The sequence below is a fragment of the Neovison vison genome, chromosome 6 (genome assembly GCF_020171115.1).
Source record: "Neovison vison isolate M4711 chromosome 6, ASM_NN_V1, whole genome shotgun sequence".
NCBI lineage: Eukaryota > Metazoa > Chordata > Mammalia > Carnivora > Mustelidae > Neogale > Neogale vison.
In genome coordinates this window covers 2,297,754-2,313,357 of record NC_058096.1, presented here as the reverse complement: position 1 = coordinate 2,313,357, position 15,604 = coordinate 2,297,754, and the positions used below count along the sequence as shown (strand labels likewise).

Genomic DNA, 15,604 nt, shown 5'->3' with positions numbered 1-15,604 from the left:
CCGGGGACGCTCCGGTGGAGGCTCTCCGGCTGGGCCGGGCTGACGTCGTCCTGCGATCGCGGCTGAGCGGCGGCCCTTCCGGCTTCCCTGCTCCACGGGTGAGGGTCCGCGCGCTGATGTTCACAGGCCGGTGAGGGACACCCGCTCTCTCTCTGGGAGCCTGGAATTTTGGAACGAGCCAGGCCGAGGATCGCCTCGGTACAAGCCTGGGGCTGACCTCTGCCCCGCTGCGGGGAACACAGCACCGCACACGCGTCCCAGCTCTTTGCTGGGATCCCCGCGGGAGAAGCTTCTGGAAGCCCGTCCTCGCCTCACTCACTCAGAAGCGTTTCCTTGGCTTTAACAGATCAGCAGGAGTCCCCGGGCACAGGAGGGCCCGCGGCGGTCCCCGGCCCCCGACGCGCAGCCCGCTGCAGGGCGGCTCTGCTGCCCCGCGCGCCCACAGCGCTGCCCCCGCCGGGAAAGCCGCACCGGCCCGCACCGCGGCCCGCGCGTCGTCTGCGGGACCTTCCGGCGCTCCGTGCGCGCCCGGGCCCCGCAAGCCCTGGGGTCGCGGCCCGCCCCGCCCCCGCCGTCCCGCGGACTGTCCCGGGACCCAGAGGCGCGGCTTCGGGCCTCTCTGCGCCGTGGCCGGTGGCCGGTGGCCTTTCATCACCGCGGGCGCCCCGGCTCCCCTTATCGCACTTCCTCCCCCGAGACACGGACCACGACCGGGCGCTCCACCGGCCGCGCGGAGAAGCCCGAGGGCGCGTCCCCGCCGCGCGTCCCCGTCCCCTGCCCGCGCCGCCCGCGCGCCCGTCCCGGCAGGGCCCCGCCGCGCTCCCCGGGAAGCTCTCGGCGTCCGGCTGCCGGCGGCGGGTGCGCGGCTCAGGCCGGGGCCGGCACCGAAGCGAGCTCCGGCCGCTCTCGCTCCGCAGCCGCTCCCGGCGCTCCCGGGCCCCCGTGAGGCCGTTACTGGGCTCGTCCGGCGCCTCCCGGCCCGGCCGCGCGAGTCCGACCCTCCGGGAGCACCGGCCCGGCCGCCCTTCCCCCTCCGGCGGGGCCTGCCTGTCGGCTGTCGCCGCCCACAGCGGCCGCGCCGAACTACGGTCCGGGGCGTCCCTTTAATCCCGAGCGTCCGAGCGAACCCACACCCCGCCCGGCGGGCGACGCCGGCATTGCGCGGCCCGACCGCTAGGCGGCAGTGCAGGCGACCCGGGAGAGGCCGTCGCGGCCGTGTGACGTCACGCGGCCCCGAGCGGAACCGGCGCGCTCCGTGACGTCATGCGCCCGCCCACGCCAGACCGGCGCTGTCGTGTGACGTCGCACGCGCGCCCGGGTGGAAAGAAGGGGTGGCGGCGGACCGGGGGTCCGCGGCGTTCACCATGGTTCCGCGCGTGCAGCTCCCACCCGAGATCCAGCTGGCCCAGCGCCTGGCGGGAAACGAGCAGGTGACCCGGGACCGGGCGGTGAAGAAGCTCCGGAAGTACATCGTCGCCAGGACTCAGCGGGCCGCAGGTTGGCGCGGGGCTGGGTGGGCCGAGGCCGGGCGGGGGGCGCGGGGCGGCCGGACGGGGGCGGCCTGACGGGGGCGGGGGCGCGGGAGCCTGGGAACCACGTGGGCCGCGCACGTGGCCAGGGCCGCGCGCGCGGGGCCTGCGGGGGAGCCTGTCGCAGCCCGGTTTCCTGCCCGGCGAGCCCCTGGCGCCGCGCCCGGGAGCCGGCGGCCTCCCCGGACCCCAGACCCCGCCTGCGCCGCTGCCCGCCGTTTGCTCTCCCGGAGCGGCCTCCTGCACTTCCGGGTGGCGGTCCGAGTCGGGCGGCGGCGGACCCCGCGCAGCCTCCGGTGGACGGGGCACTTGACGCGGCCCCGGCAGGGCGGCCCCGCGAGGGCGGCCGTTAGCAGCGCAGTCGTGAGACCCACCGGCCGCCTGAGTCCGAAGCGCTGGCGGTCGCCCCAGCCGGCGGGAGGAGCCCCCCGCGGGCTCCGCTCCCGGTGCTGAAGTCCGGGAACGGCCGCCGCGGGAGCCCCCTGCGCCCGGTGCCCTTGTATGTCGCGCGCCCTGCCGTCTGCGGGGGTTAAGTTTCCCCTTCGGAGTTGGAGGCGAGGCGCGGACAGGGCACGAGCCCCCGCGCGTCAAGCGGAACGAGTTGTCCGCAGGAGACCACGCCGTGTCCGGCGTCGGCGCGGGCCCATGGGCCCCGGGTCCGGATACTCGGGTGTTTGCTGAACCGTGAAACGGCCGTTACGGGGGTACTTAGAGCCCCAGGCCGTGGGGCGGGTGGGGGTTGCCCGCTGTGCTTCCCGGTGGAGCAGTGAGCTAAGGCCGCGCAGTGTGGCCCTGACAGTTGGGTGCGCTTGGCCTGAGTGTTGCTGGTGCCGCCGCAGGTGGTTTCACGCACGACGAGCTGCTGAAGGTCTGGAAGGGACTGTTTTACTGCATGTGGATGCAGGACAAGCCGCTCCTGCAGGTGAGTGTGCGGAGGGGGGAGCCGCTGGAGCCCCATCGTCCCTGCAGGACAGAGGGGCCGTGGCTGACCCTCTTTCCAGCGCAGCCAAAGGCACTGAGTGTTACAGCTTTGACACTTTGCGGTCAGAGGGCCGGGCCATGGTTGGAGTGTAGGGGGTGCTGCTGGGGGTGCTGCTGAGGGCGCACCGTCCGGACGCGTGTTGTCCCAGCGCCAAAATGAGGGGCACGGAGGGACAGAACCCAAGTCTGCTGAGAAAAGGGTTTCTCATGTGAGGGTTTTTTTTTTTTTTTAATTTTCTAAAAACTAGAGTATTTTTTAGAGTATTTCTAGGCTCACAACAAAATTGAGAGGAAGGTACAGAAAGCTCTTGTACGGCCCTTTCGTCCACACGTGCACAGCACCCCCCACCCAGAGCCGTGCGTCCGTTATAGGTGATGAACCTGCCTGGCACAGACCGACCCCCAGAGTCCATAGTGGGTGTGTGGGGTCACCCTGAGTGTGTGCGTTCTGTGGTTTGGACCGGTGTGTGCTGTCAGGCACCCGCTGGGACACGGTCTTACACAGGGCTGTGTCACTGCCCAAGATGCCAGTTTTCTTCTTCTTTTTTTTTTTTTTTTAAGATTTAGGGAGTGTGTGTGCATTGGGATGGGGCCGGGGGCAGGGGAGAGAGAGAGAATCCCAGTCCGACTCTGCACAGCGTGGAGCCTGTCACAGGGCTCAGTCTCACGACCCTGAGACCATGACCTGAGCCAAATCTGAGAGTCAGACGCCCAGCGTCCTGAGCCACCCAGGTGCCCCGAATGCTGGCCTTTTTCAAAGTGTGTTCTCAGAATGAATTGTTTACTTTTTCGAAATCATGTGGGTGGTGAGGGTACTTTTGTTTTATTTTTTTTTAAAGATTTTATTTATTTATTTGACAGAGAGAGATCACAAGTAGGCAGAGAAGCAAGCAGAGAGGGTGGGGTGGGAAGCGGACTCCCCGCTGAGCAGAGAGCCCGATGCGGGACCCGATCCCAGGACCCTAAGTCCCTGACCTGAGCCAAAGGCAGAGGCTTAACCCACGGAGCCACCCTGGTGCCCCGGGACGGTACTTGTGAAGCGCAGAGTCCTGTGCTGTACTCCGTGGGCACTAAAAGGTGGCTCTGGGATGGTCTGTTTAGTGCCCTAAGGGACGCTCTGCACAGCAACGCAGTGACAATGACAAAGGCAGGGGGCGAGTAGTTTCTAGGGGTCCAGTTTCTTCCGGCTGTTCAGGTGACCCCATCTCTCCTGGGCCCTCCTTCGACTGGCCCTCCCTCGAGCTATGGCTCCAGGCCTCGGGCGTGGGGGCAGCAGCTGCCCGTGGTTGTGGGGAGCCGCTGGCTGCTCCGGCTGCAGGAGGAGGCCTCTCCCAACAGTGCAGCTTGCAGACCTGAGGCACGTGGGGTTGCGAGGCCGGCAGGAGCTGGGTCTCGTGTGCGTGAGTGCAGGGGCGGGGAGCACGGGGGGAGCGCGGGTGTCTGTCTGTCCCTGCTGCTGCTTGTGAGCCCACACGTCCTCGGGGTCAGAGACTGTTGCTCTTTTCTCTTATGCACGTGTGTGTTTGCTGTTCTCTACCCAGGAGGAACTAGGGAGGACCATTTCCCAGCTCCTGCATGCCTTTCAGACGACAGAGGCACGTGAGTACCCTGGCCCCGGGGAGACCCTTTGGGAGGGGCAGAGCTGCCCAGAGTTGGCTACCAGACACGGAAGGCTTGCGTTCTAAGGCGAGGGGCAAGCCGAGGTCCCTTTCCTGGCTGGCATCACTGGCGCTGACCGGCGGAACCCTGTTCCACGTGTCTGGCCGCATCGAATTGTTTATCTCGCGTGGACCCAGCTCGAGGCTGAAGGGCCAGGATCTAGTTTTTAAAATGCAGGTGGACATCTCGTGCAGTGTTGTTGAGTTGCTGGACCAAGTCGTGGTGGCGGCGTTCCCTGTGAACGCTTCCCTGACCCCTCCGTGTTTTTGTCCTCCCCAAGATTCGTAGCCCTCAGCCCTGCTGTCTGCCCGCTCTTGTCCCTTGGGCATCTGTAGGCATCTTGATATCAGACTCTGGTCCAGTTGAATTAAGCTTCGTGGGGTGGAGCCCGGGCACCTCCCTCTGACGCTTCGGGTGGGGGACAGCCGGGGGGCCCACGCCTCGGCATAGATGGCTGTGGCTGTTGCCGGTGGGGCCCGTGGTTAGGCCTGGTGGGTGGGTTTGGTTTAGCTGTGGTTAGTAGGCAGAGTAGTCACGGTGAGAGACAGTGACTAGGGTCTCGGTTGGGGAGTGCGTCGCTGGCATCTGAGTCGTCAGTGGGGGTCCGTCCGCCGTAGCGTTCCCCTTGTGAGAGCCTGCGGAAGAGTTTCTGTGCTCAGCAAACGGCCGGCACAAACGACGACGCGCTAGCGGTTGAATGGGTCCTGGACTCCCTGCCCGTGATCGCACCGTCTGACCAGCCCTGGGCTGTTGGAGAAACTTGTTACGGATCAGAGAGGCCCCGTTTCTTTCCCGAGGGCAAGGCGTGGGCAGGGCTGGTTCCCCAAGGCCCCTGTCCTGGGTGTGCAGGCGCCGTCTTCTCCGGTGTCCTGGCTTGTTCCTGTGTGCGTGTCTGTGTCCCCATCTCTTCTTAGAAGGACACTAGTCACGGTGTCAGGTCCACACTGGTGACCTCATTTTATCTTAATTCACTTTTTTGAAGACTTTATTTTGAAATAAAGTCTTATTCGAGGACCCGGGGTTGGGGCTTTGACATGAATTTGGGGGACACAGGTTAGCCTGGAGCACCGTGTGTCTGACCTCCTGTTATTGGGAGCGTTTGTGCCTGATTGAGTGCCCAGTATAGGGGTCGGGCAGGGGTCCCAGCCGAGCCAGGAGGGGGAAGAGCCGGCCCATGGGCGTCCGGCAGGGTCCCCCACCCCTTGTAGGGGAAGAGCTGACCCATGGGGGTCAGGCGGGGTCTGAGCAACAGCTGCTTGTGCCGCTGGCTGTGCCGGCTCCACGCCCGTTCTCTGGGGGCGCCAAGGTGGAGGGCGGAGCTGGGCTTGGCTTTTCTTTCTGAGGTTCCCCCAGTCTCATCTCTGTGCCTCGTTTGTAACGGCTCTTCTGAGTGCGACAGACTGGACTGAGGACCCCAGAGGCTGGCCCCCCGGGATGTCCTGAGCAGCTTTCTCCGTGCCCTCTCCCCTCGCTTCCCAGGGCAACTTCCACATCCCCCCGTGATTCTCTCTGGCCTTTTCTCCTTCAGAGCACCTGTTCCTGCGGACGTTCTGGCAGACCATGAACCGCGAGTGGACGGGCATCGACAGACTGCGCCTGGACAAGTTCTACATGGTGAGGGGCTGTGCTCCGCTGCTGGGCCCCGGGGACCCGGCGGGGCTGGGGGAGCTGGGGCATAGCCCTGAGTGCTGCGGCCTCTGGGCCTCTCCTGCCGTAGCAGGGCGGCCCTCCTGGGGACTGACCCTTCCGTCTCATGGCCTACGAGGGGAGCGCAGGCTGTGGCGGGCGCGCAGGGCTTGGGTTGCCCGGCATGTGCCCCATCTCCGAGGGTAGGTGAGCAGGCAGAGAGCTCAGGACTTCAGTGGCACAGGTTCGGGTTCGGAGGAGGAGGGTCAAAGCTGCCCACCTGGGGAGGACCGGGGCTGCAGGCTTGCCTCCTGCTGGAGAAGCCACGAGCCCGTGCGTGCCAGCAGACCTGCCGGGAGCTCGTGCCCCAGCCGTAGGCCCTCATCCATTGTGGGCGCACTGGTGGGAAGGTGCTTTCTGCTGCGTGGGGATGGTTGGCAGAGCCGTGGCGTGCAGAATCCCCTTTCCTTTCTGCCGCCGCACTCCCGAGAGTTCAGGGTGCTGCGTGGCCCTGAGACTCGGAGACTCCGGATCCCCACCCGCACGTGAACAGCCCCCTGTTCCCGCAGCGTGTTCGCTGGGGCTCCCGCAGCGTGTTCGCTGGGGCTCGCTGTCTGCGAGCGGGTGGCTCAGCGGGCCGTGGGTTGGGCCTCACCGGGGATGGCGCCTTGGGGGCCGCAGTTACTCGCGACCTGCCGCTGGGCTCGGCTCCCCGCCCAGACGTGGCCCGGGGTTCTGTGGACACTGCGTGTCTCAGATGTCTGGTGAGCGCCAGCTAGTGGGTGAGGCGTGGAGCTCTGGAGGGGAGGGATGCTGAAGCCTCTGGGGCCGGGGGCAGGGGCCGGGCTGGGCACGGCCACACGGTGCGGGTTTACAGACGTAGGAGTCTCCGTGAGGTGCCGTTGCTGTGTGCGTGAGAGGAGGGCTGTTGTTGGGGGCCTGTGGGACCGCACCCGCCAGCACAGCCTGCTGGAGAGGCCAAGCCTCTGGCGGCTGAGCCGCTGGGAGTGGTGCCACCGGGGTCCCTCGTGTCCCGGGGCACATCTGACGGCCAGGAAACCATCCCCACATGCGTCCTCTGTCCCTTCACACTCGCGACCCCGCTGCGTGTATGGCTTCTCATCGGGACGGAAGGAAAACCGGCTGCATAAGCCGAGAGCCGTGGTCAAGGGGCAGTGGGGCATCGTGGGGCAGGGGTCAGGATTTGTCGTGAAGGGTGAGCTTTGAAAGGGGCGACTTTCACCTCTGGGGATGAGAGAGGAAGCAGACATGTTCGCTGTCTGTTGGGGAGAGAAGTCCGTCAGAAAGCTCAGGGGCGCCTTTCCCCAGGACCTCAGCCTCCTCGCGGGGACGGGCTCTTTGTTCCCTGTTCGCACTCCTGAAGTGACGACGTTGCACTTGGCTTTCATTTGTGACCGCGGTTGCTCCCCGCAGTGTCTGCTGTGAGCCCCGAGTCCTGGTGCTCTTGGAAGGCGGGCGCACCCCAGCCTGGGGGCAGCGACCCTTCTCTGGACTCGGTGTCCCCTCTGCCAACAGCTCTTGGGGGCCTGCCGTGCGCTCGGGGCCACAGAGATGACCGGGAGCCCGGGGGGCTCTGGGGAGGTCGGGCTGCGCCCTGCTAACGAGGTCTCCATTCACACCACAGCTCATGCGGATGGTCCTGAACGAGTCCTTGAAGGCCCTGAAGACGCGCGGGTGGGAAGAAAGGTTGGTACTCGCGGCCCGACCCGAGCGCGGCCTCTTCTCGCTGGCGAGCGCGTCTGGGGGCTGGGGGCTGGGCTCACGTGCTTCTCCCTCAGTCCCTCGCCGAGGAGAGGCCGTCTTCGCGGTAACGGGGACCCGATGGTGCCTGAAGTGAAGGCATTTTCAGAATTACGGTTTAGTGTGTCTATTTACACAAATGAACGTTTTCAGCCTTGATGGTAAGTTCTGTGAATCCAAACCGAGTTTTCTCGTTATTACGGTTTTGTTTTTCAGTATATAAATGTTTTTCACGTAGAGCTGAGGTACTCTTTTTTGTTGTTGTTGTTGTTTGTTTGTTTGTTTGTTTTGGTGTAACGTGGCGTATTCTGATCCGTCGCCAGTGGCGTGTGCCTTGGTTCTAGAAACACGTTCAGACTTGTTGCTTGTGGCGGGGCAGCCCGTGTCCCCCAGACCATGAGGCTTGTGTTTTTGGCCAGCCTTGGGCTTCCCCTGGCCCTGGGCTGGCAGGGCTGTGCTGAGCCCGAGCTCTTCCTCTACCCTCCGGGGAGCCCGCTGGGGCAGGGCCGGCTGAGCCGAGGCTCCCCGTGGTGGCAGCCGGCCTCTCCGCGTCTGGGAGGTGGCCCGAGAGCCGCCGCACCAAACGGGTTTTTGAGTTCATGTTTTGAAGTTTTTTTAATTTATTTTATTTTATTTACTTATTTTTTAAGATTTTATTTATTCATTTGACAGATCACAGGTAGGCAGAGAGGCAGGCAGGGACAGAGGAGGAAGCAGGCTCCCTGCCAAGCAGAGAGCCCCATGCGGGGCTCGATCCCAGGACTCCGGGATCATGACCCGAGCCGAAGGCAGAGGCTTTAACCCCCTGAGCTACCCAGGCGCCCCTTTGTTTAGTTTAAAGCTTCATCTTTTTCGTTTTTTTTTCTCATTACGAGAGTGACACGTTCCCAGTAGAAGGAACTGAGAAAACTTCCGTAAGACGTAGGAGGAGGACGCGAGCCCCACGGACAGAGATCTCGGGGACGCGCCGTGCTCTGTGCGGCATCGGCGTCGGGGCAGACACTCGCAGGCTGCTGTGGCTTCCCTCGTGTCCGTGCCCGCTGCGTGCTCTTGCGGGGGGGCAAGGGGAGACAGACTTGGGAACGGCATGTTTGGAGTGGCTTTGTAATGAGGCCGGTGCGCTCGACCAGTTTGTTTCCAGTCCGTGGACAGGAGCGCCGGCCCAGGGCCTCCGGGAGAGCAGGGTGACCTATTTGCCCCGGCCCACTTCTTCCTGTGTGGAGCAGATCGGCAGGAGCAGCCTGTAGTTCCCTGGGGTCTTTGGAGTTTAGAATTACTACAAATGACTTTTTCGGGCAAGGGTGCCCCTGCTGGTGCCGGATTTTCACCCTTTCATTCCCGTGAGGTGCCGAGCCCCGGGGGTCTCACTGTCTCAGGATGTAGGATTCGGTCCCTACGGGTGGCTCGTGCATGAGCAGAACCGGAAGCCGAAGGGATGTTTTATTTCTGTTAACTCTTTCGGTTTGTTCTTAAAGAGTGGTCTTGTTCTCACTGCTGGTAAGAGGTGCAGAGTGAGCCTTTGGGAGAGCCCGAGAGTCTCCGATGAGCCCTTCGAAGCAGGTGTCTGTTCCCATAGCCGGTCCCTGTTCCTGCGCAGCCGGCCAGCCCTGCTTGGCTGCTCAGCGTTGGCTGGTGTCACTGGCCTGGGAGGAGGGCTCCCCTTTCCTGAGCCGCAGACGGCATCCTCCCTTCTGCTCCGGGGGGTGAAGCCCCAGTGCTGTCCTGTGTTCCCCCCTCGGCTCGTTACACACCACTGTGTTCTCCGGTTCAGGTGTGTTACTCAGCACCCCCCGGCATGTAGATCAGCAAAGACTGGTCGCCAGAGCTCTCTGACCCAGGAGCCCCAGGCCTCTGAGACCACGGACACCAGCGTGCTTGGGGACAGCAGATGTGGCTGGCAGATGTGGCCGGCCCGGGGCCACATACTCTGCCGTGGGACTGGGAATGCGGCTCTCCCCCGTCTCCGTGCCTCGCCTTTCCTCTGCCCCGGTGTGCCCTCCTGGGCAGTTCCCGTGAGGACAGGGCGATGCAAGATGCTGTGGTGTAGTCTCTTGTCACACCAGGCCTTTGCCCTTACACTTGGGGTCCGTGCACAGAAGGGGAGGCGTGTGTGGCCGTGTGTGACGTGTACACGCCTGGCCCTTAGAGCGGAGGCGTGGTCTCACCACGCTTGTGCTGCCGGCGGTGGTCCTGAGTCCGGGCTTAGGAGTCCTCTGTGCTGGAATGCACCCAGGTCACCAGGCCACCTCCCGTGGAGGTGGGGAAGCTGGCGAGCCGGGAGGCGGGGCGCTGGCCCGGGATGGCATTGCTGTGCGGGCTCCTCGCCGGCGGGGTCGCCTGCGCACTGGCCGCTTTCCGTCCTCAGGCAGATCGAGCAGCTGCTGGAGCTGCTGACGACGGAGATCCTGCACCCCGACAGCCAGGCCCCCAGTGGGGTGAAGAGCCACTTCCTGGAGATCTTCCTGGAGGAGCTGAGCAAAGTGGGCGCCGCTGAGGTGAGGCCAGTGGGCTGCCGGCGGTGGCCGACCCCTTCTCTGGGCTCCCACACAGGGGACCGAGGCAGCCGCCCCTTCCTTTCTCCGTAGCTGACGGCGGACCAGAACCTCAAGTTCATCGAGCCCTTCTGCGCCATCGCTGCTCGCACTCAGGAGTGAGTGGCGGGGGGCCTCCTCCGGCCTGGGTCCCCTTTCCCCCGCTTCTCAGGGTGCCCGCCTGTGGGCAGTCGCTGTTCCCTCCCGGGGAGAGTGGCGGGGTCACCGGAGGGGCCGCAGCGGGGGTGGGGATGGGTGGGGACAGGCGCCCAGCCTGACGAGCCCGTCCGGCGCCTGCTGCCCCCCAGCTCCCTGGTTTTGCACAACATCACTCGGGGCATCTTCGAAGCGATCGTGGAACAGGCCCCGTTTGCCATCGAGGACCTTCTGGACGAGCTGGATGCGCAGGAGGGGGACGAGGGGACGTCGGAGGACGAGGGGACGTCGGAGGACGAGGAGCGCGAGCGGGATGCGCCGTCCGTGCAGCCAGGTGAGGGTCCGCGCAGCCGCGGTGGGGGTGAGCGTTCCGGCCGGCAGGCTTCGGTGTTTGTGGGGGTCCCTGTGGTTGCCCCCCCAGCCCTGTTCTCAGGACGCCGTCCTGACTCCCGGCTGGCCTCCGGCCTACTGTTCCCCCCACACCCCCACCTCTGCCCCACTCACCCCTCCACTCCGGTGCCCGCCCTCCACCAGGCCCACCTGGACTTCCCCGTGTCCACCCTGTCTCCCTTGCTGGGTTTCTCCACTAGGTGTCTTTGTGACGTAAACCACTTGAAATGACATAAATTGTTTCTCGTTCCTGGCCTTTTCTCCCCGCCGGATGTCGGCTCTCCTGGGCCAGGGAGTTCTGTTGGCCCCAGCTACGTCCCCAGTGCTGGGAGCGACCCCGGCACAGAGGAGTCCGCCTGATGGGGGTTGGGGGGAACGAGGGAGCGGTGGGTCCGGGAAACCTGCCACGGGGGTGTCCGCTGCAGGCCTTCGGGTCAGGGCCCGGGCGCCCGCTGCTCTTGACAGTCTCGATGCTAACGTGGCTCCTTGTGGGACGTGGGCTCATCCCAGGTGGCCCGCGGACTGGGTCCCGGCCCGTAGCTGTAGGGTGCACGGGCACGCCAGTTTCGGGACTTCTCCCTGCCACCTGCTCTTTTTTCTTTGGCGGTAAAACACGCATCGTGGACAGTTTACTACGTCAGCTTTTTTTTTTTTTAAGACACGTTTGTTCAGCCTCATGATCAGCCTGTTGGTTTAGCGATCAGCGCGGGCGGGACAGGAAAAGCCCACGTTAGTCTTCTGTGGGAACACGCTGTGCTGTCTGCGGAACAGAACCCAACGCTCTGATGCGCTCTTAGTCACAAATCAGTCCTCGAGGCGTTTGCTCTCGCTCCAGAATGTGTCCTCTTCGCTGCAGCTTGGCTCTGCCACCACGGGCCGTGGCTGAGGGCCCAGGCCTCTTGGAAGCCGTGGCTTGCCTGGCTCCCTCCTGTGGCATCCCCCGTGGGCCCCTCTCTGTGGCTCCCCCTACCCCCGTGGCCACACCCGGCTCTGCTGTCCTGCTCAGCTCTGTGTCCTGGCGGCGATGAGAACCGTCTGCTGCAGCAGCCACCTTGGTTCCGTGGTTTGGCACAGGACTGGCCTCTGCCACCACGGGCCAGAGCCCCTGCCTCCAAAATTCCCTCCTCCCGGGTCCAGAGTTCGGAGATGGTTGCAGCTGCCTGAGTCCTGGCACTTCTGCCCCCCGCGGAGCCGCCCCTCGTCTCCAGCTCCGTTCGTTCCTGCCCCGTGGCCGCCGCCTCACCCCTAGGAATGCCCTCCGCGGCCATGGTTGTCCTTCCCACCAGGCCACTCCATGGCCGCCACCGAGGTTTCCAGAACCACTTCGAGCTCTGGAGGAGGCCCTTGCCATCTCTGGCTTAGACGGGGCTCTCGTTTCTTCACGGCGTGTATTTCTGAGGAACAGTCCTGCCGAGTCACCGTCATCAGATGGTGCCAGAGCCGGGCTCCCTTCTTGCCTTCACCTCGGTCCTGTCCGTCCGTCAGTTTTCCACAGCGTTCGAGAACTCTTCGCTGCTGCTCTCCCATGTCTTAACGCCACCGTCAGAAATCTTTGTCATGGTGAAACAGCCGCCAGGCCTTTGAGAGTCTTCTCTTGAGACTGCTGTCTTTGGTTCCGTGTCTTCCGTCTTCCTCATGTGGCCTTGGGGACAGGGCTGTGTCCCCCTCCTGTAGCAGCGTAGGTGGCAAACCCCAAGCCTCTGGGGCACTCGGTGCTCGGGTGTCTGACCCCGCGGTCCACGAGGATCCCCGTGCTCGGGATGGCTCTGACTCCCAGGGCTGGTTCGAGAGCTCAGACTTCCCACGAGCTGCGGCAGCGGTCCGGGCTCCGGGACACTCCTGACTTGGGGCGGGGCGCGGGACCTTGACTGAGCTTTCCCTGGGGTTGACCCGGGGCGGGAGAGGTACTGATCGTGTTGAGCGTTGACTGCATTCACAGGCTCCTGCGGCCACCACCGCCGTTCGCCTCCAGAACTTTCCAGCTTTCCATACTGAAACCCTATTCCCCGCAACAACCCGTCCCCAAGCGCCTGGCACCCACCTTCGCCTCCCTGTCCCTGTGGGTCTGACTGGCCTGGGTCCCTCCCGTGAGTGGGTCGCATGCTGTTTGTGCTGTGGCTGGCTCATCTCACCGACCACGGTGTCCTCGAGGTCCATCCCTGTCACAGCAAGGGCCAGTTTGTTTTCTCCTTCTGGGATCGGGTACTGTCCCACCACATGTGAGGCCGCGTGCTTATCCGCGCGATCATCAGGGCCCCCGTGGTTGCTGCCGTGTCTTGGCTCTGGGGAGTAACGCAGTGAGCACGGGCGAGCATGTGTCTCTTGGGGACCTGGCTTCCAGTTCTTGGGGGCCAGTACCCAGATGTAGGCTTGCGCGGTCACGTGTAATTCTGAACATTCTTGAGGCGCCTCCCACTGTGCTGGTCCCACCGCAGCACACGGGGGGTCCGGCGGTCCAGCGGCCTGTCGCGTTGCCAGGAGCCACCCCCGTGGGTGGGAGGGGGTATCTCCCTGAGGTTCCTGCCGACGGGGGATGTGGAGTGTCTTCACGTGCCCGTCAGCCGTCTGTGCGTCTTTCTGGAGACCTGTGCGCTCGAGTCCTTTGCTTTCAGGGGGTCGTGTGCTGCGGAGCGCTGGGAGCTTGTGCCTTCTGGCCACTCCAGCCCTGTCCGTCCGGGGCTGGCAAGTAGCTCCCCGCTTTCTGCAGGCGGCCTTCTGCATTGCGGCTGTTGGTGCACGGAGTGCGAACTTCCATCACGTGCGGTTGGTCTGTTGTCCTGCCCCATGGGTCTTCAGTGCCCCGTCTAAGAGCTCATTGGTGCGGCCAGTCTCATGAAGGTCTTGATTTGTGCTTTTTCTTTTTCTTTTAAGATTTTATTTGTGTCAGAGTGAGGGAAGGGACAGAAAGAGAGGGAGAAGCAGGCTCCCGCTGAGCAGGGAGCCCAATGCGGGGCTGGATCCCAGGACCCTGAGATCATGACCTGAGCTGAAGGCAGAGGCTTAACCCACTGAGCCACCCAGGTGCCCCTGCTCTGTGTTTTGTTTTTTTGTTTTTTAATTTTATTTATTTATTTGTTTGAGAGAGAGCACAGTCAGGTAGAGCAGCAGGCAGAGGCAGAGGGAGAAGTAGGCTCCCCGTGGAGCAAGGAGCCGCTGCGGGACTCGACCCCAGGACACTGGGATCATGACCTGAGCTGAAGGCAGACGCTCCACTGACTGAGCCACCCAGGCGCCCCTGCTCTGTGTTTTTTTAAGACAGCGTTACTGAGTTCTCACACAGAGGTCTTGTATTTCCTTTCGGTTGAACTTGTACTTGGGTGAAGGACCCAGTTTCGTTCCCCTCCCTGTGGCCTTCTGGTTTTCCCAGCACCATTTTTTGAAGAAATTGGCCTTCCCCCAGTGAACATTCCGGAACTCTTACAGAATTTGGCCCTATGGAGTTAAGGGTTCCTTTCTCCAGCCCTGCTGGAGTGTTTCTAGGTGACTGTGTGCACCCCCGCCCCCGTGCCCCCTGTGTTCCTGGCATTTCATCCCTCCATCCTGTGCGTCTTGCCCGTCCTGTCCCTCGGCCTGAGTCACCCCGACAGGCAGATCCAGGAGTCTGCTGGCGGGCCCACAGTGCTGGCCTGCGGCCCCGCCGTCCTCATTCTCTGTCACACTCGCCCGCCTGTGGTCCGCTCCGTTCTGTAGGCCGTGGCGCAGAGCCCTCAATGATCAGAAACACTGTCTCTGTGGCCCCTTGGTCCGGCCTGCCCAGTGCTGGACCTGGCTCCCCTTCTTCCTTGGTTCTGGAATTTCTGACCCTACAGCGGCTTCGTGAGACGTCCACGGGTCATGCCTGCTAATTTCACCGTCAGGACGATGGCTCCGGCCCGCCTGCCCGGGGACGTCTCCTCCAGGGGCTCCTCGCCCTCTTCGAGGCTGCCCCAGTCGACAGCTGTGCCTCTGCCCAGGTCGTGCGCCCCGGCACACGGGCTCGTGGTTCCTGGTGTTTGTGCCCGGTGCTGTGCACGCTGGGCACACATGCTTGAGTTCATGAGGGCCTTTTTGTTCCAGGCTCCCCCCGTGGGGCTGCACTCCCCGACAGGAGCGATGAGCCGCCGGGAGGTGGTGAGGACGCCGTGGGCCCCGTCCTCCAGGTGGGTGCCTGGGCTCCCCGGGGGCAGGCGCGCTGGCCCCTCCCATGCAGCAGCTGGGAGGCCTTGAAACCGGGGCGGGGGTGGCCGATGGGGCTTGGGCTGCGCTGCTGCTCCGCGGCCCGGGTGTGCTCTCTGCTTGCCTCGTGGGGTGCAGGGCAGAGGAGACAGCATTGCCGGGAGTTCGCCTTGGGTCCTGCTCAGGGTCAGAGCCCAGCAGGAGCAGACGACTTGCTGGGAAGCTGTCAATGTTGGTTACTTGTTAAATTAGTGAGAACGAAGTGTATTGGCTTAAGTGACATCTGTCAAAACGAGCGTGACGCGTCTTCTTTCTGCCTGCTTTGACGTGGCTGCCGGAGGGTGTAGTCACAGAGGCTGCCCGGCCCGGGTGGTCCTCTCGCAGGGGGGCGGTGGCCCCAGGGGCACACTCGCTGCCTCGTGTCGCACACAGCGTTTGCGTGTGCAGAGAGGACTCGGGGAGGGAAGGATGCCTGTGCTTGTCCTTGGGGCCCATCGGAGGATCTGCACCTGGTCCGCACCTGGTTCCTGGGCCCTGGACCGGGAGGTGACTGGCGTCTGTCTCTGTGCTGCAGTTTGACTACGAGGCCGTGGCCGGCAGACTGTTCGCGGTGGCCAGTGAGCAGAGCACCCCTTCCCAGAACCGGAAGCGCCTCTACAAAGTGATCCGGAAGTAAGTTGCCCTGAAGGGGCAGATGACGCCCTCCCCTTCTCCTTGGAGTTGCTGTTGCTCTGCCCCACCCGCCTCCGCCCCACCCCCTCGGTGCCTCCATCCCGCCCTCAGAACCCAGATGGAGGGGCGGTGGTTGAGGGTGGT

General features: G+C 64.0%; 1 protein-coding gene across 2 annotated transcripts in view; it reads left to right on the top strand.

The window, feature by feature from the left end:
• Positions 1 to 1,056: 1,056 nt before the first annotated feature.
• The window catches only part of RRP1 (ribosomal RNA processing 1), a 28,902-nt gene continuing 14,354 nt past the window's right edge, over positions 1,057 to 15,604 (top strand). The window contains exons 1-10 of one of the 2 annotated variants that reach the window (XM_044250808.1): positions 1,057 to 1,497; positions 2,369 to 2,451; positions 4,052 to 4,109; positions 5,698 to 5,783; positions 7,441 to 7,502; positions 9,922 to 10,051; positions 10,142 to 10,206; positions 10,396 to 10,577; positions 14,690 to 14,772; positions 15,363 to 15,460. In XM_044250808.1, coding sequence (XP_044106743.1) covers positions 1,365 to 1,497; positions 2,369 to 2,451; positions 4,052 to 4,109; positions 5,698 to 5,783; positions 7,441 to 7,502; positions 9,922 to 10,051; positions 10,142 to 10,206; positions 10,396 to 10,577; positions 14,690 to 14,772; positions 15,363 to 15,460 — 980 coding nt within the window. In that variant the 5' untranslated portion in view covers positions 1,057 to 1,364. The remainder of the gene's footprint in view (positions 1,498 to 2,368; positions 2,452 to 4,051; positions 4,110 to 5,697; positions 5,784 to 7,440; positions 7,503 to 9,921; positions 10,052 to 10,141; positions 10,207 to 10,395; positions 10,578 to 14,689; positions 14,773 to 15,362; positions 15,461 to 15,604) is intronic. The other variant, XM_044250807.1, reaches the window with a different exon arrangement.